Genomic DNA, 15,377 nt, shown 5'->3' with positions numbered 1-15,377 from the left:
ATGTTATGAAGAGTGATCATTTCAGTAATCGTCTTGTTAACTCAGGTGAGAATGTTGTCGAGCACAAGGCTGGAGATCATTATAGGGCTGGGCGATATGGCAAAAATGTAATCTCGATCATTTTTTCCCAGATTGAACGATAACGATGTATGTTTCGATATAAGCTGTTGCTGTTGCCAGCTTTAAAATAGTATCCCAACAATGACTAAAGCCACAAAAATTAAAGGGTTCATTAAATTACATTTTAAAGTATAGTTTATTAACAAAAACAGATTACAGTTTTGGCCTTAAAAATTAAAACAACTTACTAAAATAAATAAAAAAATAAAAGTTGTGACAGAGTATGGTAAATCAGAGTAAATGTACAAAATGTAAACATAAAATTATTGTAAAAACAATGTCACACATTTATTTATTATTATTAACACAATTGTTTATTTTCTCTATTATAGGCTGAGCTATTTAAATTAGAGGCAACCACTGCATTTTGAAACAATCTACAGTATATATAACTTTTGGCCACGACTGTATATATATGTATGTATATACATGTGTGTGTGTGTATATATATGTATTATGTATGCATGTATATACATGTCTTTTTTTGTTCACTTTTTGTTCCTCTTAAAGGTGTATTTCTCTCAAAAATGAAAATTCATACTCACCCTCATGTCATTTTTAACAAAAAAAAAAACTAAATTTGAGAAATGTAAAAACTGTATAGTTTGTTACACATTAGAAATTATTTAAAAGGGTTTGGAACAACATGAGGGTGAGTAAATAATTATTTTCATTTATAGACGGTCTAACCCTTTAAAGTCAAATTTAGCTTTTTTGGAGACTTAATTAAAATCTTGTGTAAACCTTTCAAAGGTGGATTTTGGCTTTGCTAAGAAGATCGGCTTTGGGAAGAAGACGTGGACATTCTGTGGTACACCAGAGTATGTGGCTCCAGAGATCATCCTGAATAAAGGTCACGACATCTCCGCCGATTACTGGTCCCTCGGCATCCTCATGTACGAGCTGCTGACCGGCAGGTAAGACACAGGGTTTCAGATCTTTATAAACTCATTTATACTACACAATGGTCTTTAAATGTTTTATCCTCTTTATTTTTCAGTCCTCCCTTTTCAGGACCAGATCCAATGAAAACATACAACATTATTCTTAGAGGCATCGACATGATAGAGTTCCCCAAAAAAATTACCAAAAATGCTGCGAACCTCATCAAAAAGCTATGCAGGTATGTCCATCACTATAAAACACATTGACTGTCTATTAGTGGTTCTTATTAAAGCAGATTTCTCTTTTCTTATTCTCAGAGACACACCGTCTGAAAGACTAGGAAACTTGAAAAATGGTGTCAAAGACATCCAGAAGCACAAGTGAGTTTTACTTTAAAACATGAACATCAATAATAAACAGAAATAAAGTGGTGGACAAAATTATTAGAACACTAGTATTTTCACCAGCTAAAAATAATTCTAAGTCAGTTATTTCTGTTTTGCTGTAGTGTGTCAGTAGGCAAAATCAGTTTACATTTCCAAACATTCATTCTTCCATTAATTGCAATAATCCAGTGAGGTTTTTGTTTGCACAGGGAGTCTGACAACAGCCAGTGCTCCACACAGAGATCTGATCTCATCATCATCCAGTCTGTCTGGAATGACATGACGAAACAGAACAAACTGAGACAAACTAAATCCAGAAGAACTGTGGCAGCATCTCCAATACAGTATGCTTCAAGAAATCTACAGTACTGCTAAAAGTGTAAAATGGTAGGTCTCTTGAAGCATCTCAGAGACGTTGCCACAGTTCTTCTGGATTTAGTCTGTCTCAGTTTGTTGTTTCTTCATGTCATTCCAGACAGACTGGATGAGATCGTCCAAAATACTGCAGTTTCCTCCTGAAACAATACAGCAAAAGATAGAAATAACTGACTTTTTAACTGGTGAAAATATTAGTGTTTAAATAATTTTGGCCCCCACTGTCGGTCAGTGAATCATCTCATGTAATGAACGTGTTTGCAGATGGTTTGAAGGGTTTAACTGGGACGGATTAAGAAAGGGGACACTGACGCCTCCCATCATCCCTAATGTAAGTGCTTACACTCATGCAAGACAGATTTTATACTGCTAGAAACATACTCTGTTACTCAAGTACTGTGTGCATAGGTATGTATATGGTTTTTACTGTAATGTCACAAGTCTCAAAGAGGACATCAGATGCTCATTTTCCACAAGGTGGTATGATACTTTAGGATCTTCATAAAATGTCTGCAACATACTTCAGTTAAAATTCATCAGTAGGCATGTGAAACAACATCCCTTTTACCTTGTCAAAAACAGCTCTGTTCACAGCGACCAGTTTCAGTATTCCCATTCACCGGCCATTGACTACAAAACGAAATCACGGTCAATCTCAAAAACGGCACGTTTGTCGTAATTATGCTTTTAGATATAAGTTTGTCTCGTTTACAGTAAAAAAAAAAAAAAAAAAAAAAAAACAGCCCAGGTTGCATTTTGGCAATAGTTATCCTTTAAATTGTTTTGAATCCCTAATAGTAGTGCTGTTTATATTACAATAAAAGATTTAGATTTCAAATAAATAAAGAAAATTATTCTTGAGCACTAAATCAGCATATGTTTCCCTGAAACACAAAACAAGCCTAATTTTTTTTTCTTTTGAAATTGAGATTTAAACATCATCTGAAAGCTGAATAAATAAGCTTTTGATGATTGTTAGGATAGGACAATATTTGGCCGAGATACAACTATTTGAAAAAAAAAAAAATCTAAATATTGAGAAAATCACCTTTAAAGTTGTCCAAATTAAGTTCTCAGCAATGCATATTACCAATCAAAAGTTAAGTTTGGATACATTTATGGTAGGAAATTTACAAAATATCTTCATGGAACCTGACCCTTATTTCCTATATCCTAATGATTTTTTGCATAAAGGAGAAATCGATAAGTCTGACCCATACAAATGTATTTTTGGCTATTGCTACAATTATACCCATGCTACTTAAGACTATATATGGTTTTGTGGTCCAGGGTCACATATTAGTATGATTTCTAAAGGATCATGTGACACTGAAGACTGGAGTAATGACTTCAGGAAATATCAACTGTTCAAATGTATTAGCATAGAAAATACTTATTTTAAACTGTAATATTATTTCACAATATTACTGTTTTTGCTGTATTTTTAATCAAATAAATGCAGCCTTGGTGAACATAAAGACGTTTAAAAAAAAAAAAGACATTGGAATGGTAGTGTATAAACCCACATGCTAACAGGTTCTCTCTCTTTTTTTTTTTTTGCACATGCAGGTAACATCATCCACGGACACCAGTAACTTTGACAGCTTTCCAGAAGACAATGAAGACCCACCACCTGATGATAACTCAGGCTGGGACACAGACTTCTAAACAAGCCTAAGCACACAGACACACAACACTGCTCACAAGGGACGTCTGCCTGGGATAGACACGCTGCACTACTGGATGAACTGAAGGAGAAATGTGGGAAGGGGAAGATGTGGATGAAAGGGACTGTCGAAACCCGGAGACAAACCATGAATCTTTTGCGTGAGCACGTGTCTGTGTGCGTGTTCACCGTTGACCCATAATAACCACCTTTACTGTGAGTTGACTGAGGAGACAGTCCATTTAGGGAAAAGCTTGTGACCTCAGTGATTTGTTCTTCTCCCTGATTGGCTGTGAACTCTTCATTCACCGATCCGTGCGCAGACTACTCTAAAGACGACCACACTGTATGTCGCAGGAGTCCAGACAGACCTGAATGTTGCTCTTAAAGTAATACTCGTTCGTTATAGCACATGTACATAATAGCATAGCATCACTACCCCGAAAAACTCGCGCAAACGCCGGCGCTCCTGACATGTATCGGTTTATCTGTCACATGCATCATAATACATCAATCGTAAGACTCGGTTTCTCACACAGACAACATAAACGCGTCTTCTCGCCTCTTTGCTGTTAATTTATTGTCCTGGCGGACGGCCATTACGGTTTATGATATTCTGAGCCCAGCGCTGGTCTTCTCAAACTTTATCCCATGAAATGATGTGCCTCAAATTCATAGCTCCATTAATAGCGTACTGTATTTATTGTCTCAGATTTATAAGAATTAGGAGATAAGTACTGATCACTGTGAACGGCCGGATTTTAAACAGGAATCGAGTGTCATTAAAACAGGAACGGATGTGGGATTGGTTTGCCTTTTATGGCCATTTCTTAAACCCGATTTATTCAAACGCAGGAACAACATAATCCTGATTTCTCCGGAGATTCAGCCGTATCAGATCATGAACAGTATTAGTGCCTTAAATCAACGGCATTCTGCAACGCTCCTCAAGCTGCATGTCAGATTACAATCCTTTCAGCCTGCTGCTGTCCATCAGACGCTCTCTGTCTAGGTTTTTTTTTTACACAATAAAGCAACTGTTTTAGACACTCCCTGTGTCCTCACATGATCTTCCGCTGTCTTTTATGCATTCAAAATGTGAATTGTTTTATGGATTTTTGTTTGTTTTTTGATTGCAAAATGGAAATGACATTACAAATTTATGACTTCCTTTCCTCTGTGGAACACACAAGTCTCTTGTGAAGCTCCAAATTGACAATAAAATGTGACTCTGGACAACAAAACCAGTCCTAAGTAGCACGGGTATATTTGTAGCAATAGCCAAAAATACATTGTATGGGTCAAAATGATCAATTTTTCTTTCATGCCAAAAATCATTAGGATATCAAGTAAAGATCATGTTCCATGAAGATAATCTGTAAATTTCCTACCATAAATATATAAAAACTTAATTTTTGATAAGTAATATGCATTGCTAAAAACTTCATTTGGACAACTTCAAAAGAAATTCTCAATATTTTGATTTTTTGGCACCCTCAGATTCCAGATTTTCAAATAGTTGTATCTTAGCCAAATATTGTCCTATCCCAACAAATCAATGGTAATCTTAATTTCATAAAATGTACACCTATGACTGGTTTTGTGGCCCAGGGTCACATATAATAAGAGTCCATTCTGACCAAGCCAATACAGTACAAATTAAGATTATTAATACTGACAAAACATTTGAAGAAGTTCTATTCTAAATAAGCTTACCATTAATGTATGGTTTGTTAGGACAATATTTGGCTAATTTTCAACTATTTGAAAATCAGGAATCTGAGGGTGCAAAAAAATCTAAATATTGAGAAAATTGCCTTTAAAGTTGCCCAAATGAAGTTCTTAGAAATGTGCAAAATATCTTCACGGAACCTGATCTTTACTTAACATCCTAAAGATTTTTGGCATAAAAGAAACATCAATAATGTTGACCCATACAAATGTATTGTTGGCTGTTGCTACAAATATACTTGTGCTACTTGAGACTGCTTTGGTGGTCCAGGGTCACATACATAGATTTCATATATATTTCTGTAATGAAAAGCCATTACTTCAGTCATTACTCCATTTTAATATGCTGCTCAAGAATATTTATAATAATTATTATTATATTTATTTATTTGAAGCTTGACTGAAACTTGTCTTACTTTTTATAGAAAAGCATAATCATGACATTCTACAAAAATGACTATATTTCACTCTAAAATCAAAAGAATATAAGAAATTAAATTATGCAAGAAGAAATTCAAGTCTTTTTTTTTAGATTTTGTTGTTGTTGTTTTTTAAGGTTTTTTAGGATTTTAAACTTAAGATTTTTAATGTTTTCAAAATTCTCTTATGCTTACCAAGGCCACATTTACTTGATTTAAGATGCAGTAAACCTGTAATATTGATAAATATCAATATTTCAACTTTAATTTATTTAAAAGTAATTTTAAACTTTAATATTTTAGTTTTAATATACTCTAAAATGTAATTTACTCATTTATATATATACACACACACACACACACACTATATATATAAACTGATTTGGTAAAAACTTTATTATAGCTATCAACATTTAACAGTTCTACTTAATATATTTGTGAATACCGTGACAGTAAACAGTTCTTTTGAACTTTATATTTATCAAAGCAAATCAGCACATTAGAATGATTTCTGACAAATGTTACACGGAAGCCTGGATTAATGATGCTGAAAATTCAGCTTTGCATCACAGGAATAAATTGCATTTAAAAAAAAAAAAAAAAAAAAAGATTTTTATCTGAAAGACATTTAATAATGCTACAAAATATTTCTATCATCACTTTGGATCAATTTAAAGCTTTCTTGCCAAATAAAAGTATTTATTTCTTTAATTTATTAAAAAAAAAATACTGACTCCTTATAATGAAGCTTTTGAATGTTACAGCGTATAAGGTTACAAAAACTTTTTATTTCAGATAAATGCTGATTTTTGGATCTCTCTATTCATCAAAGAATCCTTAAAAAAAGACTCCAATGTTTTCAATATTGATAATAATAATAAATTATAATAATAACAAATGTTCTTTTAACAGCAAATCAACATATTCGAATGATTTCTAAAGGATCATGTGAAACTGAAGTCTAAATTTAGCTTTTTTTGTATTTCCCCTGCTTCTCCTCTCTAAACACATTCTTGATAATCTGATTTGAGGGTCTTCCCGTGTTCTCTTATTTACCGCAATTAAATTACTATTTGTCTGGCACCACCAGAGGACATGATGATGATCTACTGTTTTCACACAGAAAATGCCATACAGGCTAGATCTGCCTACCCCAGAGAAATTAGTCTCCCAGACACTAAAATTAGAAATTAGTTTCATGGTAAGTTCACTGCGCAGTCATGCAGAGACATTCAGCCTCAAAGCAGAAATAACATCACAGATTAATGTGTTCCATCACTATATAAATATGCCACCACAGCCTTATTGAAACTAACAACAAAGTCGAATGCTGAGTGCCTTCACTAAAAGCAATGCTGCCGAAATAAAGCATGTATTCATGAAACACTCCATACAAGACTTTTAATCTTTTATCTTTTTTTTTTTAAATAACGCCTCTTGACCTGTAGGGGGCAGCAATTCATCATTTAATTTCACACAAAAGTGCCAGCAAAACCAGACTGAGTTGAAGAGCACTAACCATGTCTGTTATAACACACACACACACACACACACACACACACACACACACACACACACACACACACACACCAACTCAGTCAATGTCAGCTATATGAAACTCTGACAAAGACTAAATTGAATACACTTTGTGTTCCTTTTTTAATATAGCTTATTTGCAATATCTAACTGTTAAAACTAAAATGAAAAAAAAAAAAAACAGCATTGTGTTTCGACAGCAAAATCTGATTATATAGGAGTCTACAATAAGGCAAATGTAGTTAATTTGTGTCAGTTAAAGTTTTTCCTCTCGTTTTTCTCTCCACTTCAGACTTTTATACTCTAGAAATGTATAATTCAAGCCATAGTTCAACTATTATCATAAGTACACTACTTAATGTAGACAATAAGCGCTGAATGCAAGCTGGATGAGTCCTGAACTCTGTTAAACTCCGTATTTTTTATCCACTTAACTTCAGTGAAGAGGAAGATCTGTTTTTAATTGCAGTAAGTTAGATAAACGCGTGAAACATTAACGTGCGTATTATTTTTATGTGCTGACAGAAAAATGATCAGGTTCATGCTTTAGAGCTAGTTAACAGAGGTCTGCTGACAGGTACCGTCGTGTATAATGATATCCCTTAAATTCCACTTTAAGCACTTAAAGTTGTCAGTCAGTTTCTGAGGGGGCGCGACGGTAATTACGCACAACTATTGCGAAACGCGTATCTCTATTATAACAAGGGCGTGGCTTCTGAATATTCATGAGGTTACGAAATAGACCTGTACGCAGCGTCGGCAGGGCTTAATTAATATTCATGAGCCGAGGATGCTGCGCGCCTTAGCGCAAGTATTCTGATCGCCTGCGCAGACGTGCTGCCGTCTGCGCAGGCGATGAGAGGGGCGGTGGAGAGCGTGTTTGATGCTCTCGTACAGTCATTTAAAAGGGGCGGGAATATACAAACAGTCCCGCATGTATAAAACTCTTGGAGACACATGAAGTGCCGTGGAGTTTGGACATTACGCGTGACATACTGACAGAGAAGAACATGAGGAACATGATCTCGCTACTCACCGTTGTGACTGTTTATCTCGCGGTTTGGGGAGGAATCACTGCGGATGCTCAAGTTGGACCTGTGTTACGGAACTCCATCAGGCATCTGCCCGCAGCATCCAGTCCGAGTGACGCGGTGAGCGCGAGCCCGCGCGTAACCGGCACCGCAGACAGCCACGCTCCGGCGGTACGTGCTCACAGGATGCTGAAACGCACAGAGGATTATTTTTTTAGTACATGTATGTGCTCTAAAGGAGGCGTTTAAATAAGTTTATTGTGATTATTTGCTCTTTCACAGTCGCCGCACTGCGCCGCCGATGATGAGTGCAGACTCGGTGAGTTTTGTAACGGCTCTCGGGGAGTTTGTCTGTCGTGCCGCAGGCGGAGAAAGCGCTGTGCTCGGGACGGGATGTGCTGCGCTGGAAACCGATGCATCAATGGTACAAACCAGAGATACTCTTATGTTATCATAGTTTGTTATAGTTTGCATTAAGAGTTATTTTCCCATTCGTGTCTCTCTCTCAGGTGTGTGTCAACCTGCTGATACAGATGCTGTGGGTACGGTAGATGCCGCTCAACCGGTTGGCAACACGGATGAGCCAAGTATGACTGTAACACGTGGGCAGAACTTCACACATCCTAAAAGAACCACAAGCCTGCCAAAACCACAGCAGTCACTCAAAGGTGTCAAATCTTTCTCTTCTCGTCTAATCTCTTCTTTTCTGCTTCTCATTTCACCTCTTCTCCTATTTCCTCTTCTCATTTCTTGTTTTCATCTAGTCTCTTATTGTCTGTTCTCCTAACTTTCTCAATTATCTTGTCTCATCTACTTTCTTGTTTTCCTTTTTTTTCTCTCATCTCTACTTTTCTTGTCTTGTTTCTCTTTTTTCTTATCTCCTCTCCATTATCTTTCTTGTCTCTTCTCTTCTAGTTCTCCATATTGATCAGCCTTTTTTCAAATCTAGTCTGATTTCATCTCTCTTTCGACATTCAGTTTCTTTTCTCATCTTAGATCATTTCTTCTCATGCTTCATCTTGTGTCTCATCTTTTTTCATAACTTGCCATCTCTTTTCAGTCTCCTGTTTTCTCCTCTGATCTGTCTCTTCTCATCTTGTCTCTTTTCCAAAATAAAACCCTTAATTGTGACCCTGGACCACTAAACCAGTCATAAGGGTCAATTGTTTTGAAATTGAGATGCATCCATCATCTGAAAGCTTAACAAACAAGCTTTCCACTGATGTATGGTTTAAGGATAGGACAATATTTGAAAAAAAAAAAAAATCAAAATATTGAGAAAATCAGCTTTAAAGTTGTCCAAATGAAGTTATTAGCAATGCATATCACCAATCAAAAATTAAGTGTTGATATATTTACAGTAGGAAATATCCTAATAATTTTTGGCATAAAAGAAAAATTGATAATTTTGACCCATAATGGGTATTGTTAGCTATTGCTACAAATATACTTATGACTGGTTTTGTGGTCCAGGGTCACAACTGATCTGCCTTGTTAGACATTTTTCATCTCGTCTTATCTAGTCTCTTTATTTCTCATTGTTTCATCTCATCTGATTTCAAAACTTCCAGTTCTTCTAACATACTTGATATCGCACAAATCCGGAAGATGCTGATCTGATTTCTCATCTCTGTCAGGTGGCGAGGGCGAGACTTGTCTCCGGTCTTCAGACTGTTTGGAAGGGCTCTGCTGTGCCCGACACTTCTGGTCACGGATCTGTAAGCCGGTGCTGACGGAGGGGCAGGTGTGTACGCGTCACCGGCGGAAAGGAGCCCACAATCTGGAGATCTTCCAGCGCTGCGACTGTGGCTCCGGCCTGTCCTGCCGAGGCCAGAGAGAGAAACCCGGAGCAGAAAGCCGAAACCTCCACACCTGCCAACCGCGCTGACCCCGCAGAACCGCTCTCACACACTCACACCAAGCGCACGCATGCAAAAACACATGCAGCGGCGGCAAAAGAAAACTGACTCCACGGAAGGATGCGCCAATAAAAGGACTGATCGTATTTCCTGGACGGATGCAGAGAATCTGCACCGTAGGGATGTTTCTTGTTGTACATTCTGCTATTTAAGACTTTTTTCCCCGGGTCATCACAAAAGGCAGATTGCTTTTGTTTCCCTTTATAAGGAACTTCTTATTCTTCTTGCAGTAAATTACTGTATTGTAAATACGTAGTCAAATATTGCACTTAACACTGAGCATATGGATCCTGTAAAAGTATCATTTTATGATTCAAAAACATCAATATTGTACATTTGCAAGCCATATGATTTAGTTACCAGTACTCTATTTTTATTTCAAGCAAATTGTAAAGATATTTGTGTGATTAAAAAATATATATATATATATGATATGATAATAACAATAAATTGACTTTTTACGATTTGTACTGCCACAACTGCAATCTAAAGAAACCACTTTAGGGAGGTTTTTATAGTCTAATGACATACACTGTTTGCTTTATTCAGCGGTTTACGCTTTTAGCAACTTGACAAAAAATGCAATATATTCTGTGTAGCAAAGTCGCTTGGATAAAAATGTTTCCTAAAATAATAAATGTAAACGTTAATGTGAAAAAGTGTCCTAATTCAATGCATTCAGCTCAGGTAGAAAGCAAAAGCTGTCTACGTTCCTTGATTGTCATTTACTATTGAAAATAATTTCAAGAGTAAACAAAAAACAAGTGCACTTAAAATCAGTTTTAAGTACACTTAAAAGGTTACACTTCTAGCTTCATCTAGAACTTTAATTAGACAAAAAAAAATTTAATATACTGTTGCAAAGTTGCTTTGGATAAAAAAAAAAAGTTTCCTAAATTAATAAATGTTAATTTTAATGTGAAGAAGTGTCCTAATTCAATACAGCTCAGGTAGAAAACAAAAGCTATGTTTCCGCGATTGTCATTTACTATTGAAAATGATTTCAAAAACAAGTTCACTTAAAATGTTACACTTCTAGCATCATCTAGAACTTTAATTTGACAAAAAAAAAAAAAATGTAATATATTCTGTGTAGCAAAGTCACTTTGGATAAAAACCTTTCCTAAATTAATAAATGTAAACGTTAATGTGAAGAAGTGTCCTAATTCAAGGCATAGACAGCTTTTGGTTTTATACCTGAGCTCTATGTTTGCCAATAACCAAAAAACAAGTACACTTAAAATGGAAGTCTTAAGTGCACTTAAAATGTTACGCTTCTAGCATCATCTAGAACTTGAACTTGACAAAAAAATGCAATATAATCTGTGTAGCAAAGCCACTTTTGGTAAAAATGTTTCCTAAATGAATAAATGTCAACATTATTGTAAAAAAGGTGTCCTAAATTTAATGCATAGAGCTCAGGTAGAAAACCAAAAGCTGTATGTTAGCTCGATTACTATTGAAAATAATTTCAAGTTTGTAAAATATAACCAAAAAACAAGTAGTGGTGCACTTAAAATGCTCTTGGACAACCTATGTACACTTTTTGCATAGGCTTCCACTGCAACCATACATTTCAATGCATTACAGTTTGTAAAAACAAACAAAAAACAAGAAGTGCACTTAAAATAAAAGCACACTTTTTATTGCATTTTTCTAGAACTAAGATGTGCTGAATAACAACACATCAGGTCAGGAATCAGAAGTCAGGTGGATGGCATGTGAAAAAAAAATCCGAAAGCATTGCTATTATGTAAAAACCTACTCTACCACATGCTCCTGATGCAGTTGCCTGCTTTGTGAACCCCTAGCGGAAGTTATCATGGCAAATAAACAAGCTCCGAGCTCTGCTGAAGAGCCGTAATCCTCGGGGTAGCCATATCCCTGTCTGCAGAAAAAACACATGACCACATGAAAGCCTGAACGGGCCCAAACAGCAGGGAAGTACAAAGCCGACAGGAGGATATCAAACGAGAAGAATCCCGAGGAAGTACAAGAGGATCAGCAGCAACAACCTTTGGTGTGTCTGGCTAACTTCTAATTAGTCCTGCAGTCAGGCCTGAATTGCAGGTTAATCATAGAGATATCTGACCCTTTAATTACTTTATTATGTAGCCTGTTTGGCACGCACACAGCATGTATAGAGCAGTATAGAGAGAGTTCAGGATTCACTAAGATAAGCAACTTTATTAGCGCCGTCTGTAGTTTATAGCATCGATGCTTTGCACCTGATCAATATAGTTGATCGATATGAAGCTATTCAGGGACATATAATCATGACTGAAGACACAATGAAGTGGTTTAATGACATCAGACATGATGAGGCTTGTCCAAAATACAGTGCACAGAACAAAAAAAATCCTGGTGCTGTCAAAATTAACGTGTTAACACAGGCGACTAATTTCAGTTCAACAGCATTAAAAACATTTAACGTGGGGGCAGGGCTAGGGTTGGACACCGCACTCACAACTGCTGCTTCGGTCTCTTTTTTTCCTCGTCAAGAAGTGCGTTTATTTAGTCGCAGAACATCTTTATGACCATATCAAACGGGAGATTTTTCAGACACGCACTCCAACTTCACTTCAGCACTAGACACTAGTCAAACGAGCGCGGGAAAGGTACAGGTGACAAAGGGAGCTTCAGTAGAGCAACAGTGAACTGCGGTCAGATGAGATGTCATCAGGCCAAATGTCAATGAAACAAATATACCCGTCCTGTCAGCCATTAAACTATGCTTGTAGTATGCACACGCTTAGATTGCACGCACAAATGTGGCGGCGCGCTGTAGCCTGTATTTTCATATTAAAGCACGAATTAAACATGCATGCCACATCTGCGTCCTGTTCAACAGTGGAAGCTCTTAAAGTAATAGCAGCCAAATAAGCTAATAACCCAGCTGCTGTGATGTCTGTAAATCAAAGAACAAAAGAAAAAAGTAAAGTAAATCAATAACTGTTGTAGCTTTAAGAATTCATCTAGATTTAATATAGTATTTAGTGTTTGATAACAGGATTCAATTTTTGCACTTCCTACTTGCTGAAGTGCAGAGGTAAATAATGGGTTTATGTGAAGATTGTTTTAAGTTCTCTTAAATTAGAAGTTGAAATATTTTTAAAATTGATAGCTCTCAATTATACTGTAATGTTGCATGGCTATAGTCAATGGTGAAATATATATATATATATATATATATATATATATATATATATAAATAAAATAAAAAAGAATTTCCTCGAGACATCAGTAATATTGGTACCAGTGATACTCCCCTTCAGTCATTAAAAAAACAACAACAACAACAACAACAACATTTGTTGCAATATAAAAGTATATTTAATAAACTTCAAAGTTAAGTGGGTAAAATTGCAATTAATCATGCTTAATAAATGTGTGATTACTTTTTTAAATTGATTAATAGCACTAATATTAAAGGGATAGTTCACCCAAATGTAAACTTTGTCAATATTTACTCACCCCTAGGTCATTCCAAACGGACTTTCTTCACTCTGCAGAACAGAAAAAGAGAAATTTTTAATAATGTGCTTGCTCTTTTCCATGCAGTTAAAAAGAATAGCTACTGGAGAATTTATGAAAATATTTCTAAATAAATGTACACTCAAATAAAGGTTCCAAAATGGTGTTTTTGCAGTGATGCCAAAGAACCACCATTTTTGGGTCCTCGAAGAACCTTTCAGTTAACAGTTCTTAAATGAACCATTTTAAATAACATTTTAAAAATCTAAACAACATTTTTCCACTATAAACCTTTTCTGCACCTGCAAGGTTCCATGGATGTTCTTCATGGAACCTTTGATGCCATTAAAGAACCTTTTTATTTTTAAGAGTGTAGCGCTATATTTTAAGTCTTCCTTGGTCATACAACAACTTTGAACAAGAACAGACTGAAACGTTAATGGTTGTCACTCCAGTGAACAGTTAAAGGAATTGTATGTAAGAAATGTATGTCAGTTAATCATAAAATGGCCCTGACATGTCACTAGACATTAAGAAATCATGTTCATTTCAAATACTCATATCACTGACAACAGTGGTCCGGCCAGGATATTGTCATTTAAAAGTGAGAGTTGCAGCCCACGACTGATGTTATTGTTGTCATTTTGTGTTTTGGTCTGAGGCTCCACCCTCCAGCTATCTACCAATCACGAAGTCAGTAGAGTTTCGTCCTCCGGGTTGCCAGCTCAGCTGCAGTAACGAACGTGTCAGATAAAACATGTATAATGTTACGAAACCTAAAAGCCTCGTTATGAATCCGAAATACGTCGTGAGAAAGTCCGAAATAACACAAGGATTTGTATAGGAGATGCCTTTGAAAGATGGAGACGGCTGAAAACGGAGAAGAATTTGAAGACAGACGCCATGGTTGCTGATTTTCTCCTGGACAGGTAAGATTCATCTATGTTTGTCTAATTTTGCTTCCGTACACAGTGGATTTTCCACGGTCGGCCGTGCTAAATGCGTTCATAAAAAGCTTTATATCGCACCAATAGCAGGGTATGAAAACAATCTATGTTCCGAATGAAATGTGGTATTACAGTACATCTTTACAAAGTATTTCGCTAATCGCCATTAGTACATTTTTGCGATACATAATTACTTCGCAAAACATCTCGTGAAGCATAAACAAATAACAGAAGAAAAAAAAATTACTGTGTAGGACTCGTCACTTGCCATTGGAAGCTCCTTGTAGCAGCCTAGGTTCCTGCTGGATCCTGCAGCTTAGCTGGCAACCTGAGTCAGGGGGGAGCGGGAGGGGACACACCGTTCTACAGTATTTTGAAAATGATTGCAGTACCAGTTTTGGCCACAATCCTTCATACGGTTCCTTTAAAGGAGAAGATCACTTCCAGAACAAATATTTACAGATAATTTACTCATGCCCTCGTCATTCAAGATGTTCATGTCTTTCTTTCTTCAGTCGTAAAGAAATTGTTTTTTAAGGAAAACATTTCAGGATTTCTCTCCATATAGTGGACTTCTATGGTACCCACAAGTTTGAACTTTCAAAATGCAGCTTCAAAGGGCTCTAAATTTATAATTTATATACCTTTTAACCTCAAATGCTTGTCTTGCTCTGCGTATACTTTGTGCATCCCGGTTCAAGACAGTTATGGTGTCAAAAACTCCCATCTCATTTTTTTCCTCCAACTTCAAAATAGTCCTACATCGCTGCAGAAGTACCGGCCCAGTGTTTACTAAGTGAACGAGCAAAGATCAAACGCCATTTACAAAAAAAGGTCAAAACGGCGATGTAGGACGGTTTTGAAGTTGGAGGAGAAAATGAGATGGGA

At 36.3% G+C, this 15,377-nt stretch overlaps 2 protein-coding genes across 3 annotated transcripts in view; both read left to right on the top strand.

Annotated features, from left to right (window-relative positions):
- Nucleotides 1-4,464, top strand: part of prkg1a (protein kinase cGMP-dependent 1a) — a 101,083-nt gene extending 96,619 nt beyond the window's left edge. For both annotated transcript variants that reach the window (XM_073834871.1, XM_073834870.1), the window contains exons 14-18: nt 874-1,037; nt 1,121-1,243; nt 1,323-1,385; nt 2,031-2,097; nt 3,336-4,464. In XM_073834871.1, coding sequence (XP_073690972.1) covers nt 874-1,037; nt 1,121-1,243; nt 1,323-1,385; nt 2,031-2,097; nt 3,336-3,434 — 516 coding nt within the window. In that variant the 3' untranslated portion in view covers nt 3,435-4,464. The remainder of the gene's footprint in view (nt 1-873; nt 1,038-1,120; nt 1,244-1,322; nt 1,386-2,030; nt 2,098-3,335) is intronic.
- A 3,607-nt stretch (nt 4,465-8,071) lies between these two features.
- dkk1a (dickkopf WNT signaling pathway inhibitor 1a) lies at nt 8,072-10,740 on the top strand. The gene is made up of 4 exons (XM_073834918.1): nt 8,072-8,320; nt 8,432-8,573; nt 8,659-8,817; nt 9,787-10,740. Exons 1-4 carry the CDS (start codon nt 8,129-8,131, stop codon nt 10,035-10,037), a joined length of 744 nt encoding a protein of 247 aa, XP_073691019.1. The 5' UTR covers nt 8,072-8,128; the 3' UTR covers nt 10,038-10,740.
- Nucleotides 10,741-15,377: the final 4,637 nt, after the last annotated feature.

The sequence above is a fragment of the Garra rufa genome, chromosome 2, assembly GCF_049309525.1.
Source record: "Garra rufa chromosome 2, GarRuf1.0, whole genome shotgun sequence".
Classification (NCBI taxonomy): Eukaryota; Metazoa; Chordata; class Actinopteri; order Cypriniformes; family Cyprinidae; genus Garra; species Garra rufa.
Note: the sequence above shows the minus strand (reverse complement) of the source record. Positions and strands in the feature narration are given on the sequence as shown.